This window comes from Alosa alosa, chromosome 4 (genome assembly GCF_017589495.1).
Source record: "Alosa alosa isolate M-15738 ecotype Scorff River chromosome 4, AALO_Geno_1.1, whole genome shotgun sequence".
Lineage (NCBI taxonomy): Eukaryota > Metazoa > Chordata > Actinopteri > Clupeiformes > Clupeidae > Alosa > Alosa alosa.
The window spans coordinates 16,493,563-16,514,163 of NC_063192.1; the positions used below are offsets into that span (position 1 = coordinate 16,493,563).

The window sequence follows — 20,601 nt, forward strand, 5'->3', positions numbered from 1 at the left end:
TGCATTCCTCTCATTAAATGCTCTGCACAAACATACACACATATGCACACAAAAACATTCTCTATTCCTCTTTCTCTCTCTCTCTCGCACACACACACACACACACACACTTTCTATTTTTCTCTGCCTTCCTCTCTTCGTATTAAGTGCAATGCTGTCTTCTATTATATGAAGTCATTTGAAATAATGACTAGAAAACAGAGCAGCAGAGAATCATGAAGAGAGAGAGAGAGAGGGGGAGGGAGAGAGAGAGAGAGAGAGGGAGAGAGAGAGTGGGAGAGAACTGCATATCATAAAGCATCTGCAGCGCTTGTCAGTGTTATGTCATCCTCTGGGCTTTGCGGACCACTGTTGGCTGTCCCTTACCCTCCCCCTCCCACTCCTCCCCCCAGCGTGACAGGGCTAGAGGAGGAGGTAGTCAGGTGTGTCCTCCTAAACCACCACGCTTCAGGAACACACTCACACATGTGAATGCTGATGCTGTTTGGCAGCCACCACTCAAAGAAAAAACATCTCAGACACACACGCACAACAACAACAACACACACGCATGCACACACACACACACACACACTTTTCTTTGGAAAAGGCAAAGTAATTTGATAATAGTCAGTCATTTCCGTCTTAGGCAAAATCAGCTTTTTCAGAACTCCATGTACAGTACATCTGGTGGTCATTGTATTTTGCTTTGCTCTTGTTGGCTGTAAAATACTGTATTCACAACAGCAAATTATTTGGGAAAAATCATTATTTCTGGTTTTAATATTGCTTGCATTTTTACTGTGTATTTCAACTTCTCTCTGTAGATACCCTAACTTTCACTCTTGTATGGAAATACATAAAGCCTATGAAAGACAGAGGAGCATTAGGTTGAGCAACAGTGTGTACATAATGTATCCAAAATGTCATATTATGAAAAGTGTAATGTGAGGCGAATGTTTGATTTAAAGATGTGTTTATGACATTTTGAATGTTGTGTCATTTTGCTGGAGATTTGAGGCATTTTGCATTTTGTGTGAGCAATTGTTGGTTTTGTGTGTGGAGTTCTGAAAAATAGACACAGGGTTTTGAAAACGTGTGCAAACAGTTGTAAAAAACTGTAACTGTGCGGGCTGCAGTGAGGTGGCACTAGGTAAACACGGCCATCTGCTGCTGCCAGGCCAACGATAGTGTGAGCAGCCAAGCATACCAGTGCAGCTGTAATACAATACAACACTTGGAAAGGAGACTGGCATGTGTCAATAAACAGAACTGGAGTCTGGTTCAGGTTTTCAGGCTGATCTGGACAGGGTGCATGCTGTGAATACAATACGTATCCTCATGTCTGAGGAAGGGCCTGGTTGCCCAAAACATCACATATGGTGATTAAACTTTAATTAATTTAGAGCTAATTCTAGTGTGCAGACTATCTTTCCATTTTCCTGGCTTTTGTCCAGCACCTAGTGCTTATTAGATTTGGATGTGCGCGCTGCTTCTGACACATTACAATACGTACCCAACATCATGATATCATTACACTTGCTAAGTATCTCTTAAATAAGATTTTATCAGAGATTGGAATTTAAAAGCTGTCTAAAGGTTAAAAACAAACTGAACATTCCTTTAAGTTCCTTTATCAGTGATTCAGGAAGGAGGTAGATTCAAAATTCAACTTTCAAATATCCTTAACCAACACGGTTTGTATAGTTATGGGTTGTATGACCTATGGTGTTATGTGGGGTCATTGGTATTGTTTGATTCCTGGAATAAGCATTGGGTTGGTAATGGTGACAGTGAGAGATAGATCTATCACAGACCTTTTGAGCATTCACCTGACTGTGCAGTCCATCTGGGCAGGTTATAAATCAGTTTTATATGCGTTGTGCCATGTGGATTTGGCAGACTCACACGTTGTGTATTTACAGGGAATGGTAAAAACATCACATGAAAGTGCCCAGCGCTGTGATTCCTGCTTCTGTCATGTCTTTGCGTGTGGATGCGGTAGATTTGTCTGAAAGACACGCCTGACTGCTGGTGTTGGGGGGGGTCCTCACCTTATCACCCCACCTCCAACGTAACAGCTACTGAGGCGTGTTAAAATCTAAATTTCATTTTTTTGTGTCATTTCCATTTTTGTATACATGTACATCCAAATAGTTTGATTTAAACAATATCCTTGAAATCCGCAATCCATGAACTGCCTCAGACCATTTAGGTGCATTCACTTGCAGTGAACTCAAAGCAAAGGAAAAACTGTTTGAAAAGGTTTGCCTTTGTTTGCACCTCTGGCACAGTGTCTGTGTGTGTGGGGGGTGGGGGACACAGACACTGTGCCACACCCTCTCACACACACACACACACACACACACCCCCTCTCTCTCTCTCTCTCTCTCTCTCCCCTCTCCCTCTCTCTCTGCATCCATTAGGCTGCAGTGTGCTCTGTCTGGGGCCCACAGGATCAGTGAGGATGTCTAACCATAACACACTGAAGGGATTGTGACAGGGCCCTCAGGTTTATCCAACTAAATGGATGAGGACAGAGGCAGTAGTATAAACAATGTTATATTTATTATTTCTTTTCTTTGTTTAAAACGGATGGCAGGGGTGTACAGTAGGTAAATCCGATAAAAACAAAATCACAATACCCAACACAAAATAATCAAAGAAAACAAAATGTAATACACATAACCATAAATTAAATGCCCAGTGGATTGGTGGCTGCTACACGGCCTGAATTAACACAGGTACAGTAACCCTCGGATGGCTGCCCAGCCCTGAAAGTGATCTATGGCCATACACACACACACACAAACACAAGTGTAACACTCAAGCTTTCTAAATACAACCCACACGAGTATAAATAGGTGTTCAGTACACGCTCAACCACTAGAATGTGCCCTCACCGCAAACTAGGGGAAGGCGGCAGTCCTAGAGTACCTTAACTGTGTTACCTGATAGACCTAGCAGGCCATTCTAGCAAACAGGGGGAAGGAGGGGGCATTCAATAAAGGAAACAATACAAGACAAAAACAAGACAAACACGCTATTCAGCGCCAGTGGAGTGCTACCGATACAGCTACAATGAATAGCAGAAGCTATAATGAACTAATACTACCTGGGACATAGACCCCTATGGCCCAAGAGTAACAGTCTACTGTGTGGAGAAACTAGGTTGAGAGTCACAAAGAACTCAATATGAACTAATACCACCTGGGGCATAGATAGACCCCTATGCCCCAGGAGTAGCTAATCTCCCCGTGTGGATAAGCTAAGTCAGGGGTTACAAGAACCCATTAAAAACTAATACTGCCGGGGGGAGGGATAAGTCTCAATAGCCTCGGAGTAACAGTCTGAAATCGCTAACTGGCTGCTAATATGAGCTCAGGGATGGCAACAGCACTACGCCTTGTCGAGTAACAGACCCTGGCAAACAGTGTAAATGCACCAGTGTATCACACTCAGACAGACATACAACACAAAGAAAATAAACCAACACAAACAAGCATACCGTACATTCGACTTCGACGTGCTGTTAGTTTAACACTGACTAATACCAAAAGAAACTCTAATGGGGGAAAACAGTGGTCAAACTGTGATAGACAGCCAGCTGTGATCTATAACAGAGAGAAACGTTTAACACCCTGGTCCATGGTTATGTCGCATTTCATAACAATACACAACAGTTTATGAAGTTTAATTGTTCATAAGTCAAGCGACATGTAAAAAAAAGAAAACATTGTACCAGATACATATTTAAAATAGGACCGTTACACTGTTAGAACAATAACCAATGCCTACCTCGGCCTTTTCCACAATGCGAGCTAGCCCAGGGGAACAGGAGCAGAGGAGGAAGTGTGTCAGCTATAAAAACAAGGGGCTTAAAATTACAGGCGCTGCATGCTGTTGTTTGGCCCGTATAGCTAACTTAGTCTGCTCACATTAGTTGAGTGTTTGACCATAGCTATTGCAATGTTGCTATTGTAAGAGGCCTACCTCCACGTTCAGCATTCGCATTGGTAGTCACAGGGAAACAGGAGTAGGAAGGAGATGACAGTCTATAGCAAGATGAGCCAAACGTTACGACACTACAACCACCTGCCCCGTGTTCAAACTACGTGGCTAAACACAAACTCTCACTTTATGCTATTACCTACATGTCAGACAAACGTTAGGTGGTCTACGGCAGTGGCAACAACTCACATTAAAAGTGTAAGGAGTACATGAAACATTCCACCTACCCAGACCACAGCGAGGGAGTTGTTCGCAACCAAAACCCAGCATGAAGTGCACGGTTTGTACCGACCAGCGACAAGCGTACCAAACAATTTGGGAGAGCTTCTTTTGTGTTTGTCGGGAAGGAAGTTACGTACCCATGACCCCCAGCCCGCACGCCCAGGTGATTGCAATTAGTCGTGATCCTGACCTGATCACAGGATCAAATCAAACCCCAGAGTGTCTATGTACTTTATACATAACTGAAAGTATGAGGCCCTTTTTCTTATGTGTGCAGTTCCAGTATGTAGGGTACTTTGGATTAACTGTTCATTATTTTATGGGGCAGCCGTGGCCTACTGGTTAGCGCTTCGGACTTGTAACCGGAGGGTTGCCGGTTCGAACCCCGACCAGTAGGCACGGCTGAAGGCACCTAACCCCTCACTGCTCCCCGAGCGCTGCTGTTGTTGCAGGCAGCTCACTGCGCAGGGATTAGTGTGTGCTTCACCTCACTGTGTGTTCGCTGAGTGTGTTTCACTAATTCACGGATTGGGATAAATGCAGAGACCAAAATTCCCTCAGTATATACTTATACTTATTTGGGTTGGGTTGGGTTGAGTTAGTCACAAGTAATAATATAAATCTATATGTGAGTGTATATGCAAATTATGCATCAAACATGGCAGTCATATTTCTTATATGCTTAAGGTTAAGGTTATGGTTACAATATTATGGAATTTAGCAGACGCTTTTGTCCAAATACACTGCATAATAAGGTTCATTCATAAAATCCCCAAAGACTGGGGTAGTATGGTTTGTGGTTTTGTTGCACAGACACTTGGTTTAGGCTACCTCTCCTGCCCCCACCTTTGATGAGCACCTGTATCATTTGCATGGAGAGGAAAAATGTGATTGTGGTTTAATTTTCTTTTAATCATGAAAGATCAAAGCTGACAGATTTTACTAACGTATTACTATAATAATATTTTAGTTCCATGGTGGATTACTTCATTAGTTTAAGTAGCATAGTTATATAGCCACCTATGCATTACAATGTTTTTTTTATTTCCTCATAACCATATGCCAGAATGAATACTGTATATTTGGCCCACAGTGTAAACTACGGTCGACGTTCTACAACTTATCACTCACGTCATGCGTCCAAGAACTCCTCCTAATGTGAAACGAGTTAATGCACAATGAGTAACTGGTGTGACTTAACACAGGAGTACATATTGCAAATGGTCGCAATGACTAAACGCTTTTAAAATGCGTATGGTAATTCAGAACGCCAGTGTGGACTCCTCAAGTCATTCACTTCTGCCGTGTTTGGGACAGTCAGAGCGGTATTTCCCTCGCTCTAGGCGTTGTTTTACACGCGAGGACCAACTCCCTCTCATTGGATTTGGTGGTTGCACGGGAATCTTTCTTCAATCACTACAGTACACCGCCATGGACTTGGATGAGAGTAAACCAAGAACATAGCGTTATACACACTGGTTTTGTTGGAGACTGAGGACTGGGTGAAAACAAAGCGCCCCGCTGTTCCGAGAGCTATTTTGGGTCACCGCATTGCTTTCACTCTGAAGACAGCCGCGTAACAGGAACGGAACTGCAGCCCGTAGTATTGGAACCATCGTACATCGGACACTACATTTCGCGCATTAATGACCACTTTTGTCAAGCTTTTCCATGGCTCAGAGATCAGAGTTTTGCCAAGACATTACTAAGGGAGTAACAACAAAGGAAGATGCCATTTTCTAATGTGTAGGAATAGACATGACTGAGCAAATGCTTCGAGCGCAGGTGGATAGATAGGTGCTACATTGTCTCACACGAAGCTAACAAAGAAAAGACGGCCAATATTAAGAAGATATCAAACAATATTGTTGCAAGTCTTGTTTTTTTACCAGCATGTGAAACTTCCTGAATGAACCGGACTTGAATTAAATTTCGGCGGTATTATAATGCTTGTCAATTTATTGATACTTAGGTGGATTATTTTGTATTGCCCATTGTGCTAAAACTGCTTTGTCGTTTTTCTTTTGAGTTTGATTTACATCGACCGCAGACATGCCGGGAGCTCTCCCCTCCTCCCAAGCCCTGTACATCGGGATGGAGGTGATAATTGCTGTGTCCTCTGTCATCGGAAACGTGATGGTGGTATGGGCTGTAAAAATTAACAAGTCGTTAAGAGACACCACGTTCTGTTTCATCGTCTCGCTGGCCCTGGCTGACATTGCGGTGGGGGCTCTGGTCATACCGCTGGCCATAACCATCAGCATCGGACTCCAAACTCACTTCTACAGCTGTCTTATGGTGGCATGCACGGTACTGGTCCTGACGCAAAGTTCCATCCTCGCCCTCCTGGCAATAGCGATTGACCGCTATTTAAGAGTCAAGATACCAACCAGGTAACGATAACTTTATCCCGCAGCACTATTTCTATGCGTAGGTTGTATTCATTGGTGTATGCCGAGCTTTAGTACAAAACCAAAACAGCACACATTTTACAAACAGTACGGCAGTGACGGCAAAGCAAAGCATTATGGAACTGGTCGTGTAACGACCACAACTCGTGCTGTAATAGCTTGCAATGTGTTGTTTATTGACTTGGATTGGTTTGCGCTGATTGTAGCTGCTCTATCGGGCGTGAAGTGTGTTTCGCAGGGCGCAGATGCCAAAGCACAGATGTGCCAGTGACCTGCATCTGGACCAGGGGATTACATGGTTGTTGTTATTTTTTACCCACTATCCTTTAATTAAGGAAGTATTTTGCAGAGATATTAAGTTAGCTATCAAGAACTCACACTTCTCACACAATCTTTTTAAAAAGACTGATGATGACTGAAGATGATTATTATCTCAGGCATGAAACGGAGTCCTCATACTGACATGATAATGACCAAAGCAATGTTAATTTGACCACATTTCCTCCTAACAGTTTCCTGGTATTTCAAAATGGCTATTTTGGCTTTAAATTGATACATAGAGTGCCGGGTTGAAATGGCTATTTCCTTTAATAACCATCAATTACCTAGCCTGGAAAATCCAGACCCCGATAATCTAGAAAGATTAAGGGTCTGGCAAAGAGCAATGTAATGGCCCAACTGGAGGGGCGGCAACAAGCATGCATTTAAAAATCTCACTGCACGCAATTGGATAACACTAGACCATGTTTACTCTGAATGATTTCGGATGCAATCAGATAACATTACGACCAATGTGTACTGTCCATCAGTTTAGCTGGTTCCCCGGAATGCAAGGGGAAAAAGTAACTTGCATCATTGCTCTTTGCCAGAGTGTCTCGCAGAGACAATTCCATTGTGCTCTCGGAAGAACTCTGGATTTCCAGGGTATCAAATACCAAGTTTCCACTTTAAAACACACTGTAATTATACAGCAGCTAATATTATTTTCAGTACATTATTTTTGTGTTAGTAGTTTGTTTTCCTCTATTGCTGCCCACTGGGCATAATTAATGCCAGTGCCACCCTTGCTCATCCTCTAGTTGATTAAGGGTGGAGAAAGCAGGTCCAATGGGCTCACTGTAAAAAATAATATGCCCTTTTAACTTAAAAAGGTTTGTTACCCCGCTGCCTTACGTTTTTGAGTTAACTTGACATAAAATTAAATTGATTTAACTTATCTTTCTTAGTTAAGTCAACTGCAAATTTTACATAGACTCTTGTTGTGTCAAAAAAGCCATGTAAGTTAACTTGATTAATTTATATGTTGTTTCAAAATAGGATCATTAGTTGAAATAAATTTGTTCAGACATGTATTTTCCTTGTTAGTTTTTATTAACTTTTAAAAACTTTTACTTATTTTTTTCAAAGAGAGGATGCACATCATAATATCGAAGAAAAAAACAAAATCGAACTAAAAATACACAGGTGGATGTACAGCACATCAAATTTGGGGGGGAAACCCATTATGCTACATTAGAAAAAATAATCTGAAAACAGACATAAAAACAAATCAAAAATGAGGACCAAGTTCAAGTTCTACGGAAGGTTGTTGTACTACTCTTTACCAAGCAGCCTGTTTTGGAGAAAGCCGCTGCAATGTTCATGTGAAGAGGAGCTCCCTCCAATGTTCAAGAACAGCTTTTGTAGTACTTCAAACGTGAATTTTAGATGCTTCGGGTTGTCCATATTGAGACCCATCAGTCCAAAGGCCTTTGGAATATTGGAAATGTCCATGACGATAAACTGTTCCTCCAAAACAAGACATATGCCATTGATTTTGTAGAACCACACATTTGCTGCAGTCCTCATACACGATCAGGATCCCCACACTGACATCTTCAAATGGACCAGTTGGCTGAAAAACAAATCACCAGAAAGGTGAATATTTAACTCATTACCAGGGACATGCTTTTATTCTATTACAGTTTAGAACAGTTAAAATAATCTGCTTAGTTCAAATGCAATGTTACATGCTTTATAAAATGATGAGTTTCCATCTGTAGAGCATGTCCTTGTATTTCAACCAGTGCTTCCAAATCACATTTGAAGTCATTTGCTAAACCTACCTCACAGGTCTTTAGAATGCTGGAAGTATCTTGACGAAGATAGTGGGGCATGCCAAGCAGGACTGTTGTTCGCTTATTCTGTTGGAATTCTGAAATGCAAAAGGAAACACACAAACGCAAACACAATGTTAAACAAAAACAAAATAGAAAAAACTCTGAGCTCATTAATAGAAAGCAGGAGTCATATGTTCAATACTTACATGAGCATCAAGCCATCTAAGAATGTCTTGGAGCTTGTGATGGCAGGGTCACTTTTTCTGAAAAGGACAAGAAACATGGGCAGATATTCATCAAGTTCACTGAGGAAGGTTTTCAAGAGATCAGCAGACATCAGACAGTTGAATTCCGTGAGGATGCAGTGAATGCAGAATGCAGAATATGACAACAAAAAAGAAAAGATAAAAGACATTAAATCAATATTTTTGTGTTCATTCTACAGGCAATTCTGTTCATACCTTGTGACACTATAAAATAAAAAAAAGAAAATTGTGTGTACAGAAATGTCCGTTCAGGTCAACTTGCCTTCTGAAGGTGATAAAACAAGCAGAGCAAGGGGCAAAAGTGGCTGTGCTGTCCGTGCTTCAGAGTATATCTTCTGATGACCCTCTGATTCCACGTTGAAAATGGGCTCAGTTCACAGGTCCACTTCATTAACACTCTTCTATAACAGAGATAAATTACAAGCATCTGAGATTTCAATGCACAAAAATGTGTTTGTAAAAGCATTATTGAGATATCTGTTAAACATTGATACTACATGGCCGACATTATGATACACAATATTATTCAGATTTGAATGAGGACTTTCTATGAACACTGTAGAAATGCTTAGGTAACTTTTATCACCTATACTAAACATAGTGAGAATGAAGTCATGCTTAATAAAGATATGCTTAATGGGTTCATAATAAAAATCTACATTTATGTCCACTGTGCTAAATAGCATCGGAGATGGTTGATATAGGATGTAGGCTACTAAAGGATCTTTGATAGCATCAAGTAACCAGCAGTGTAAAATCCTTCAGTTATTGACTCATTTCTTGCCACACACTCTCAGTGCTGTTTTTAAAGTAAACTTTTGGCTCAACATTGTTGAAAACAAACATATCACCCTTACTAATCTGAATTAAGGTTAAATTGTCATTAGTCCTTGTGAAGGAAGAACATGCTGATGGAGAAGAGAAGCTTCCGTTAGTTAGCAGGCTAGTTCTTACCCATCTAAGTGAATGTATACAAATAGATAACCACCAACCAACTTGGCTTAAACAAACAAACGAAAAACATCTCCTTAGCTATTTTTGTAAAATACACAAGGGGAAATAACCATAAAGAATAGAGACAAGACTTGTTTTCTTCAAGTGGCTTGGTACATTACAGCATTATGCTAGCTTTTACTGGTATAACTAGCGAGATATGTGGTTAAGCGAAAACATCTACGAAATGCAAGTGTTTCATCCAATTATATGGAAATAGTTCTACTCATTCAATTCATTGAGTGGTTGTGTACTAAAGTTTACTCACCAAAAACACTGAATATTAACGGATTAAGTCGGATGAAAGTTGAGACGATTCCTCCATGTGCTTTTCTTCCAACAGGGCAAAGTGATGTAAACAGGTCTGGCCAGAGGTGGCAGTAACGAGCATGTGACGTGTTTTGTTAGGGCTACTTGTTCATTTAAGTGAAGACAACAAAGTGCTTGTTCATTGAACTTAGAACAAAGTTGAATCAGTCAGAACCTGATCTGGTTCAGAGATACTTAACATACGCAAGAATGCTTGCCGTTTTGTCTCACTGAAATTTAATCCCGCCACAATTTACATCTGAGCTAGATACACATGTGAGAATCCCCAGGTGTTGCTATTCAGTCATGAGATCATGCCCTTCCCCCCCGTGCCCAGCAGTGAGTAGATGGGGTCAAATGCCCCAGCATGCACACAATTAGGGCTTAACACAGGAAATTGGTACTCATGTGTAACCAGGGGTGAGAGTGACTATTACAGCGGTGAGCCAGTGTGCCTGGGTGTGTAAGTGGAGCTGGCGTCTCACTGGGAAGAACAGTTATGTTCCCCCCATAAACTAGACTGTGCTCTTACAGTGAATTAATTCTCAAGGACACCACAACAAAGCCAGATATTCACGCGCACACACACACACACACACACACACACACACACACACACACACACACACACACACAGTGACCAAAATCAGAATGAGCTCTTTTGTATGCAGTAGAGAAAACCCGGCTACTGTCAGGGTTGTGCATTCAATACATCACCACTACATCCTGGGCACCATGCATTACAGAAGAAGTCAATAGTGTCAATGGGACAGGAAATGAAGTCCTATGTATTGAAGGACAGAGCCGATGAATGGCTAGTTAAACCAACCTCTATTTCCGTTTATGAATGTGTGTGTGTGTGTGTGTGTGTGTGTGTGTGTGTGTGTGTGTGTGTGTGAGTGCGTGCGCTCGTGCGTTTTTGTGTATGTGCATGAACAAGGGAAATGCATATTAGAAGCCACATGGGAAAGTGATGCTGGCCATATATAGAGCATGAGTCTTATGCCATGCATGCCTACTGTCTTTCACATTAGTGCTCCAACCAGAGTTGGTAGCTGTGTTGCCTCCAGTGCATTGAGAAAGACCCTTCGTGAAACCATGTACAACACCTGACTGCTCACCTGTGATGCAACGCGGCTTGGGATCTGCTGCAATCTGTAACCCCATGACCCAATGTAAGGTACAAAAAACAGCAACCTGGCCCAGCCCACTCAGGCATGAAAGAGTCATTCATTTTTAATTGACGAAAAGCCTTTGTGCTACAAACAATCTGAAGCGGTTTTCTGAGTAGCGGCTGGACGGTGCAGTGTTTGACTAAGGACTACACGAAGAGTGAAAGGAGTTGCAAGTCCATTAATTTGTAATTACCACAACAGAATGTTTCATTGGAGGAGTGCTCTCTCAGCCATGGAAGTTGACACAACCTTAATTGCAAAACACAGGCTTGATAAAGACAGACATGTTTGAGTGACACCACTGCACTCAATAATGCAGCCAGGCGGAACACTCACGTTGTGCAAGACAAGCATAGAGACATATTGACTGAGCTTCGTTGAGAAAGAGCTGGTTCATTTGAGCAAGGGTATGGGAAGACAAAGAGGGCTATCATTGTTAAGAGGTTAAGAGCCTCTGTGTCATGGGAACAGGTGTAGATTTTTCAACATGGGGCTAATAATGGGCAGACAATGAAACTGTGTGTGTGGGTGGATGGGTTGGTCGGGCTCTGTGAAAAATCAATTCTGTTGTGTCAGAGAGAGAGAGAGAGGGAGCAGTTGACGCTGGCAAGCAGCTACCGATGTGAATATGACATCTAATTGACTGGGAAACAGAACAACTGAAAAGCATCCCTCTACAGATACCTCCATTACTTACGACCTGAAAGACACATGAAGGAAAGACAGCATCTATCTTTTGAAAAAAAATATTGTCCAGTAACACAGATGATCAAAGCCCATTTTACTGTAATCAGCAAGTTTGTTTTTAATGCAAATACAAAGCTGCTAGAATTAAATCTACAGTAGATACATAGACTTGAAGACACATTGTCTTCATATTGTGGTTATCATTGTATTGACAAAAGTAGCTGGGATGTTTAGCTTTTCTCTGTTAGTCACTGTGATGTGATAATGCAGGACGGAGTGTGTCACATTTTGAGCCTCACCGGCACTAGTTATTTAAAATAGAAAGGTTCCAACTGTTGGTGGTGTTAGTCAGTTGGTCACTATGAAGGTTTGGTTTCCCATTTCTCAGAGAGACTAACTGCCCACTGACATCATCTGTCATTAGTGTTTAATGGCCGAATGGTGGAAACATGAATGTTGAAAAATAAAGTAGCACAAGCCAGGTCTTATCGTGAACGTGGTTGTGAGGGAGGCACTGGCCGTACAGTATGTTTGCCTGTGAAAAAGGGAGGATACACCCATCTGATCACATAAGTTATCTAGGCAGCTGCATCAGTGGTGATATTAGGGCTTTTGTTTGAATGCTGTGGCAGGCAATTTACTTGTCATCCCTACAACAATTACAAGTCTAGCCGATAAACAGCGCGAGGAATCAAAGCACTCCCAGAATAGCACTCTGTAGCTAGACAAAGCGTAGCTACAGTGTTAACTCTCCACCCTTAAAGTGTATTTCTAGAAAATTGAGATTCAATATTGCTCAGCCCAAGGCAGTTTTTGTGGAACCAAGAAATTGTATTTAAATCAATTTGTGGTGATGAGAAATGGACTTAGAATAGATGCTGTTTGGTGAACAGTCCAGGACATACAAAACTTGTATTGAGTGGTGAGGAAAAGGCAGAGTGGTTTTATTTGGACCAGGGTTCATTACTGTAGATCAGTGACATTTAGTTGTCACTGTTCCCATTTAAAGGTCAGTTTGTCATAATAAAAAGGTCAAAGGTAGCCTGTTCTTACAAAACAAATCACTTTAAGCATGCATACATTAGCACATACAGATAAATTACTTTACAATAGTTCCATAGTGAAATGCAGTTTAGGAGCTTAAGTTGTGAACCAGAAGTGCTGTATTTCTGTTGGCAAGAAAGCAAGGTTTGGCCCGGCCCCTGGCCAGGGTGCTGAAGTGGCTTGCAGGGGCTCTGCTGCCCTGCTCTCCTGTGTGTGCAGGGGTCAAGCAGTCACTCGGCTGTATGTATGCATTCCAAACACTCCCATTTACTCCCCCCTGGGATGCGCAATGAGAGTGAGCAATGGTGCAAAATGTTGCAATGGATCAGCTGTGCTGGGAATACGTGACAAAAGGGAGATTCATATTGGATGCTTGCTGAATCAACACCCCAGAGATCCCCCACCCACACACACACACACACAGACACACACACACACACACACACACACACACAAACATTAAATTAAACTCTAGTATCCTTGTGCTGAAGGCTGTATCGTAGCACATAAGGATGAGCATTTTCTCTATAAATTAAGCTGAATTCAATAGAATAATTCCTGCCACTACTGGTAAATTCGGTGAATATTGCGGTAGGTAAAGCACAGTTAAGTTTCATTATAGACCTTCCGATTCACCATGTTGGACCAGGATAATAGCCACATGCAACAGATGATCAGATCAGATATACATATCATATGCATAACAACATGGACAGTTTAAAGTTTAAAGACCATAGAATAAAAATTAAATAATTATCAAGAAACACATTCATTCACCCTTCCCTTTTTGCCCTCCATACAAATGCAATGGAATAATGCAATAATGGAATGGAATAGATATTATAGACATTGTAGCAAGTTCAAAGAGGAAGTTCAAAATGACAATGAAAAAGCTAATGGTTTGTGTGTGTGTCCTGTGAAAACATACTTGAGAATGTAAACTGTGTGTGTGTTATTTGAAAACATGCTTAAGAAAGCTAACGGTTTGTGTGTGTGCATGTGTGTTTCCTGTCATTTCAGCTACAAGCGGGTGGTGACGCAGCGTCGTGCTGGCGTGGCGGTGGTGGTGTGCTGGACTGTGGCCTTCCTGGTGGGCCTCACGCCTATGCTGGGCTGGAACAACCTGCAAAACCTGCGTCGGCGCAGCAACGGCTCCCTGAGCGACGATCTGGTCATCACCTGCCAGTTCGAGAACGTCATCAGCATGGACTACATGGTCTACTTCAACTTCTTCGGCTGGGTGCTGCCACCCCTGGTGCTGATGCTGGCCATCTACACTGAGATCTTCTACATGATCCACAAGCAGCTCAACAAGAAGGTGACCACCAGCCACACCGACCCCAACAAGTACTACGACAAGGAGCTGAAGCTGGCCAAGTCGCTGGCACTCGTGCTCTTCCTGTTTGCCGTCAGCTGGCTGCCACTGCACATCATGAACTGCATCACTCTCTTCTGCCCGGGGTGCCACAAGCCCATGTACCTCATCTACATCGCCATCCTGCTGACGCACGGCAACTCGGCCGTCAACCCCATCGTCTATGCCTTCCGCATCAAGAAGTTCCGCACCGCCTTCCTCAAGATCTGGAAGCAGTACTTCTGTTGCAAGCAGGCGCCGCCTATAGAGAGTCACCCCAGCGACAGGCTGAAGAACCACGAGGTGTCTGTGGCGCCGCCCTCACCACTGCCTCCGCCCGAGACACTGCCCGCCCTGACGGAGCCTGACCCGACACCACCTCAGAATGGTCCAGAACCAGGACAGCCGCTGGAACAGAACAACGTCTGATCCAGTATATGAGCCTCTAGACAGACAAACAATAAGACAGTGCCATGAATATAAACACACATACAAACACACAGTCTTACCAGAGAATGTCTAATAAGGGGAGAACTGCCACTCTCGGAAAACTTCCAGTTTCTGAACTGGTTGCAGTTCCTTCTGTGGTTCCACATGAGGGCACTCGTCCACAAGTGCAGAATGCATGGAGGTCTACGGGGCTGTACCCCTCAAAATCCACTTTTCTCGGGATATAATTTTTTTTCAAGTAATTTGAGTATTGTATTCGAAAGGGGAGGCAAAGAAAATACACTTGGTTGAGTATTATATTTTTTAAAGTCACTTAATTGTTCTAAAAAGCCTTTCAAATGGGTCAATGACGTCATTCATTAGCACAATGCTAGCGTGTTATGTGCAACAACGACCCTACCTGTAAAAAATCAAAAGGACGTAAGTACTCGTTCATTCAACTTTTGACCTATAACCCATGTTGAAGTTATACAAACTACAATCAAATCTGAGATTTGTCAACGACAATCAGGTGAAAGAGACAAATTTAGTCGTCTAGCTTCATTGACTCCCATTCATTCTGCACTCATGGCGATCGCCCCCAGTGGAACTCTGGTGGAACTGCATCCAAAATTCGGTACAATGGGACTTAATACGGAGTGGCAAGGCTCTCCGTAGACGGGCTCTGGTCTTACATATACACACATGTGCACATACACACAAAGTGTTGTATATATACATACAGACACAGATTCATATACATATATCTAATACATGCACGCACACATACACACCCACAGACACACAAAGATGCACAGTAAGATGTTGGTACTTTTTTGAATGTAAATCAGAGGTCCTCAAAATGCTGCCGACTGCACTTCTTCGGTTCTCCTATCAGGGTTTGATCACTGTGTCTCATCACAGCTGTCTGTCACAGGAGTGGAGTTCTAGGAACGGAACACTGTGGAATATTGGCAGCTGATTTTAGAACACTCTGTGCCCTGTTAGGACCTGTGTGCTAAGCAGAACACCTCTCTAAATGGGAAAATGCACTGGATATCCTTGAAAAAGTATTATAATATAAGTAGGATATTAAACCTAAACTTATGACATAACTGGCCCATTGAAGGCATATCTCGTTGATGGACTCCAAATGGTGAAGGGAGAGGCTGGATGTTTTTATGCCAAATGTGCAAAAGTACTGGTGATGCCAGCTTTCTGAACACCTCTTCCTTGTCACTGGAGAGAATGTCCAATCATGAAGAAAATATGTTTTCAGAATAGTAAATCACTCAAAAAAATGTGAATGTAAACATGCAAAAAAAGAGAGAGAAAAAAAAAACAGCAGCAGTTAGTATTTCCTCAGAGCAGGCGTAGTCCTGCTAGCCAGCCGTAATGCCCTGTGATGGAGAGGCATTGGTGGGATGGACGATAAGGACAAGGAGGTGTCACTGCTGACACAAAGAGTTTTTAATCCCTCCATTGAGTTTCTCAGCCCTGTGCTGTTTCCCAGGCAGTTTACACTGATCCATTATGGAAGAGATGGCCCAGAATGTGTGTGTGTGTGTGTGTGTGTGTGTCCTTCTGAGTGGTTTACTCTGTTTTTTGTGTATCATATGTCCATGTGTGTGTGTGTGTGTGTGTGTGGTGTATGAGTAGGTGTGTGTGTGTGTTTGCAAAGAGGAAGGAAGTATCATTCTTGCTAGAATGGTTTTTAACCCCTACAGAAACACGCACACAACAAAAGAAAACAAAGAGACAAGTACTATCTATCTCCTCTAGTGGCACACATATGAAAATGAAAGTGTTTGTTTAAACCCACTGCTTTTTTATTATGTAATTAAAGGTGTGTGTTTAAAAGAGAGGCTTTCCCAGGCTTCAAAGGTATTAATCTGGACTGCATCCTAGTCTATAGAAAGAGTCTGTAAAATGATATGATATGATATCTAATACTATACGTGTGCAGCTTTTTCATTTCCAGTGCAATATAACATCACATTGATCCTTTTTTTGAGTAAAACTGGAGCTACTTTTTGCTAAAGGCCACTTATTTCATGGATCCAGGATACTATGCATCCCCCTTGGCCTTTGGAATTAAAATAGCCCCACATCACCACATACCCTTCACCATACCTAGAGATTTGCATGGTGCATTTTTCAGTTAGCCTATTAGCTGGTTCGATTTGCATTGAACTCAATGAACATCAAACCAGCTAACAGACTTAACAAAAAAACAAAACAAAAAAACACACCATGCCAATCTCTAGGTATGGTGAAGTGTATGTGGTGATGTAGGGATATTTTAATTCCAAAGGCCAAGGGAACTTTATCAGGATGCATAGTATCCTGGATCCATAAAATAAGTGGCCTTTCAAAATAAAAAAAATCTGCCTGCCTCTATAGGAATTTAAAATAGGGGTTGAATACTTATTACCCCTGTATTTTAAGGAAGAACATTTATTTATTTACGATACATTCTTCATTCACTAAAATTGGTTTTCGGGTTGGATTTTTAATATTTTTTTAATTAAGGCATTAAGATCAATTTCTAAAAGATTATTTTATATTCCTCTTTTTAGTCAACTTTAGCATGGGTTCAAATACTTATTCTCCCCACTGTATGACATCTCTGAAGATGCCAGTGGGAATTCAAATACTCCCAATACAACTCCAGCGGCACCCCCTGGAGCAGCAGACATGTACATATAATATTGTAATCATATGTCCATCTACTGTATGTCATCATGGTTCAATGCACTGAGATACTGTCAAACCTGAGTCAGAGATAAAGACACATGTAGTACACCTTAATAAGGTATTTAAAAAAAAAAAAAACTAAAAGATACAACATGACACAACTGTGGATATACAACCATTCTGCATCATCTGGCTTTTTTTTCCCTGTCTGAATGAATGGGAACAATGGGCTTATTATTATTATTGTCAATCTCTGCGTTCATTCGGTGCAGGATAATAAAAGATAGCAGACTGATGTAAACATAAATAAGATGTCATAAAGTCACAAGTAAACAATGCCTGTCTGTTGTTCTCTTCAAGATAGATGTACAGGAAACTCTTTCACACACTCAGAAGAGATGATTCATGGACCATCTTCTTTGACCATGGACCAGATGTGATCTAAGGTGTATCTGGGTCAGCTGTGGGGATGCCTTTTGGGTCAGAATAGAATCACCGCCCGAGAGCGAGAGAGATGATGACGAGCCTCTGCTAGGCAGAGACAGGTGCCAGTGGGCTTGGCTGGAGACAAGGCCAAACAACGATTTCCTGTCCGTCTGCATGCAGGAGCCCATATTTCTGAGTACACAGCTGGCACTGGGGGCAGGAAATGCTACATCAGGAAACAGTAAATGTCGCTGTGTGTGTGTGTGTGTGTGTGTGGACATCCTGAGAGCTTATCACAGCTGTAAACCCAGAAAGTGGTTCTGCTGAGATGGCCTGTCGCTGATGTGCTGTGTGTGATTCTGTGAGGCTCAACCAACAGAGGTGCTAACAGTCCTCAGGTTCTCAAGTTTAATCAGATAACCTATTTACATTCTGGGTGGTGCTGTTGCTTTGGATAACAACGGGTGATGGTGGTGAAGAGGTTAGGGAGCTTGATTTTCAGCTCAAGCCAGAAAGTCATGGGTTTGATTCCCGACTGCCACCGTTGTACCCCTGTTCTGTAAATCACTTTGGATAAAAGCATCAACTAAATGCATATATAAATACAATTGTATCATGAAGTCAGAATGTAAATGTAATATAAGTGTTCTCGCTTGATGCTGAAGAGACAGGGGGCAATCCTTGGAGAATGCTTTCATGTCCAAATATTTGCCATGAATCACCAATTTACCGACTACACTTCCATTAAGTGCCACAAAGCATTCTTTATACCTATATCCCAACAACTGTGTTCAGATCTGTCGTTCATCTTAGACACCTTATAGGTGCTACACAGCAGGTTGAACAGATGGCTTAGCCTATTTGAAGTTTCATTTCTCACCCTATACACACACATACCTGTAGACACACACACACACAGCCATACGCACACATGCAAGCATGCATGCATGCACGCACACACGCATGCACACATGCACACACACACACACACACACACACACACACACAAAGCAGATACAGCTTACAGGACTGTGTAGATACATTAACAGTATGAGTGCTTCCAGGATATCAAACCTATGACCTTACACTTTTTTAGCACCTTCACCCATCAGATGAGTTATAGACACACAAAAAGACATTGAATCAATCTGTACAATACATATGACAATATTTATATCTCACATATACCTCACATAATCTCAGAAGTTATGCTGTCCCCACCACATCATTAATGAAGTATACCATTCAAAATCAGAATGGTTTAAAAGGTCTAACAGAACCAATGCTTAGATAGCTTTTTCTTTTAAACATGATATACAACTGATTATAGCCAGTTGTGAGTAAAGCACATCTCCCTGTTTGCTTTATATCATAAGGGGAGTCATAGATGGAGCCTATGGGTGTTACGTGTAAAGGCATGAACTATAGACCAATAGCTGAAAATAAAATCCCTCGTGCCTCGTTGATGAGGGAGCAGAGTATTTCAGGGCCAAGACATTTGATAAGGGTCCATGTCCGTGTCCTTTATGCCCGTGTCGGCCATAAAGAAGGAACAACACCACCTTTCTATGGGTGGCCACTTGTCCTTGGGGCGGCACTTTACCACCAAATCACAGAAATTGATTGAATTGCTTCTCTTACAAACAGTCGCAATAACAGTATCAATATTCTGCAGGCTAGAATCCTTCATGGCCAACTAAATGGGGAGTGACAAAAGTCTCTCAGAGAAATAGCTGAGGTCAACAGCTGGAGGAGTTAATGCTCTCCCAGGTGTCATGCTTTAGGTAATTTCAATAGTGGACACTAATTTCTCCCCAAATGCTTCCCATTCTTACTAGGAGGGAGGTGTCTACAGAAGACGAAGAGAAAGCCTGACAGAAAGTAATCACAGCCCCAGGTTAAAATCCTTCACTTTAAGTGCTCTGAATAGGGCGGGGTCACAGTGGGCTTTTAATATTGTTGCTAGGGAACAGCTTTACAGTAGCCTATTCTCCACTCAGCATGTACAGTGTTTCCAATTTTGTGGTTTCTCATCGCCCCCCTGTGGAAATTGTGGTCTAAAAACTCCAGGGGCCACCTGGAACAATCTGGTCAGAGGCGCAAAGTTGTCCAGTCCACATTCGCTAATTTAACAGTGGGATTTTGTGATCAAACGCTGGGCGCTGGGCGCAAAAGGGTTTTTCTTATGTTTCTTAATCAGTCATGGGTGTGTTTTGGGCATAACATCCTTTAAACCAATGATAATGGCATCTGTTATTCCCTTTAAGACCCAGCAACATCAAAGAGCCTGTCGGTATTTTGACAGTCAATGCATCTGAAGGAATCTGCACAATTCGACTAGTAGGCTGCTTGCTTTATGAAAACCTGTGAGTGACTAGCAGAGCCTACATACTCGCCTATTATTTGAACTCATAGACATTTACTATCGACTGACAAGGGGTCAAAATCGAAAATATAGCCTGAAAAATGCAACACTTACCCTAATAATGTTAAAATGAC

General features: G+C 42.0%; 1 protein-coding gene and 2 long non-coding RNA genes across 3 annotated transcripts; 1 reads left to right on the forward strand and 2 right to left on the reverse strand.

Annotated features, from left to right (window-relative positions):
* The first annotated feature begins 5,384 nt into the window (after window positions 1–5,384).
* Window positions 5,385–15,093, forward strand: adora1b (adenosine A1 receptor b). Its single transcript, XM_048242232.1, has 2 exons — window positions 5,385–6,605; window positions 14,217–15,093. The coding sequence occupies exons 1-2, from the start codon at window positions 6,265–6,267 to the stop codon at window positions 14,977–14,979; spliced, it is 1,104 nt and encodes a 367-aa protein (XP_048098189.1). The 5' UTR covers window positions 5,385–6,264; the 3' UTR covers window positions 14,980–15,093.
* LOC125293968 lies at window positions 8,005–8,987 on the reverse strand. Its single transcript, XR_007193459.1, has 3 exons — window positions 8,929–8,987; window positions 8,729–8,817; window positions 8,005–8,517 (listed from the first exon to the last, which is right to left on the reverse strand). It is a non-coding gene; the product is annotated as an uncharacterized LOC125293968 (long non-coding RNA).
* LOC125293969 lies at window positions 9,251–10,531 on the reverse strand. Its single transcript, XR_007193460.1, has 2 exons — window positions 10,250–10,531; window positions 9,251–9,389 (listed from the first exon to the last, which is right to left on the reverse strand). It is a non-coding gene; the product is annotated as an uncharacterized LOC125293969 (long non-coding RNA).
* Window positions 15,094–20,601: the final 5,508 nt, after the last annotated feature.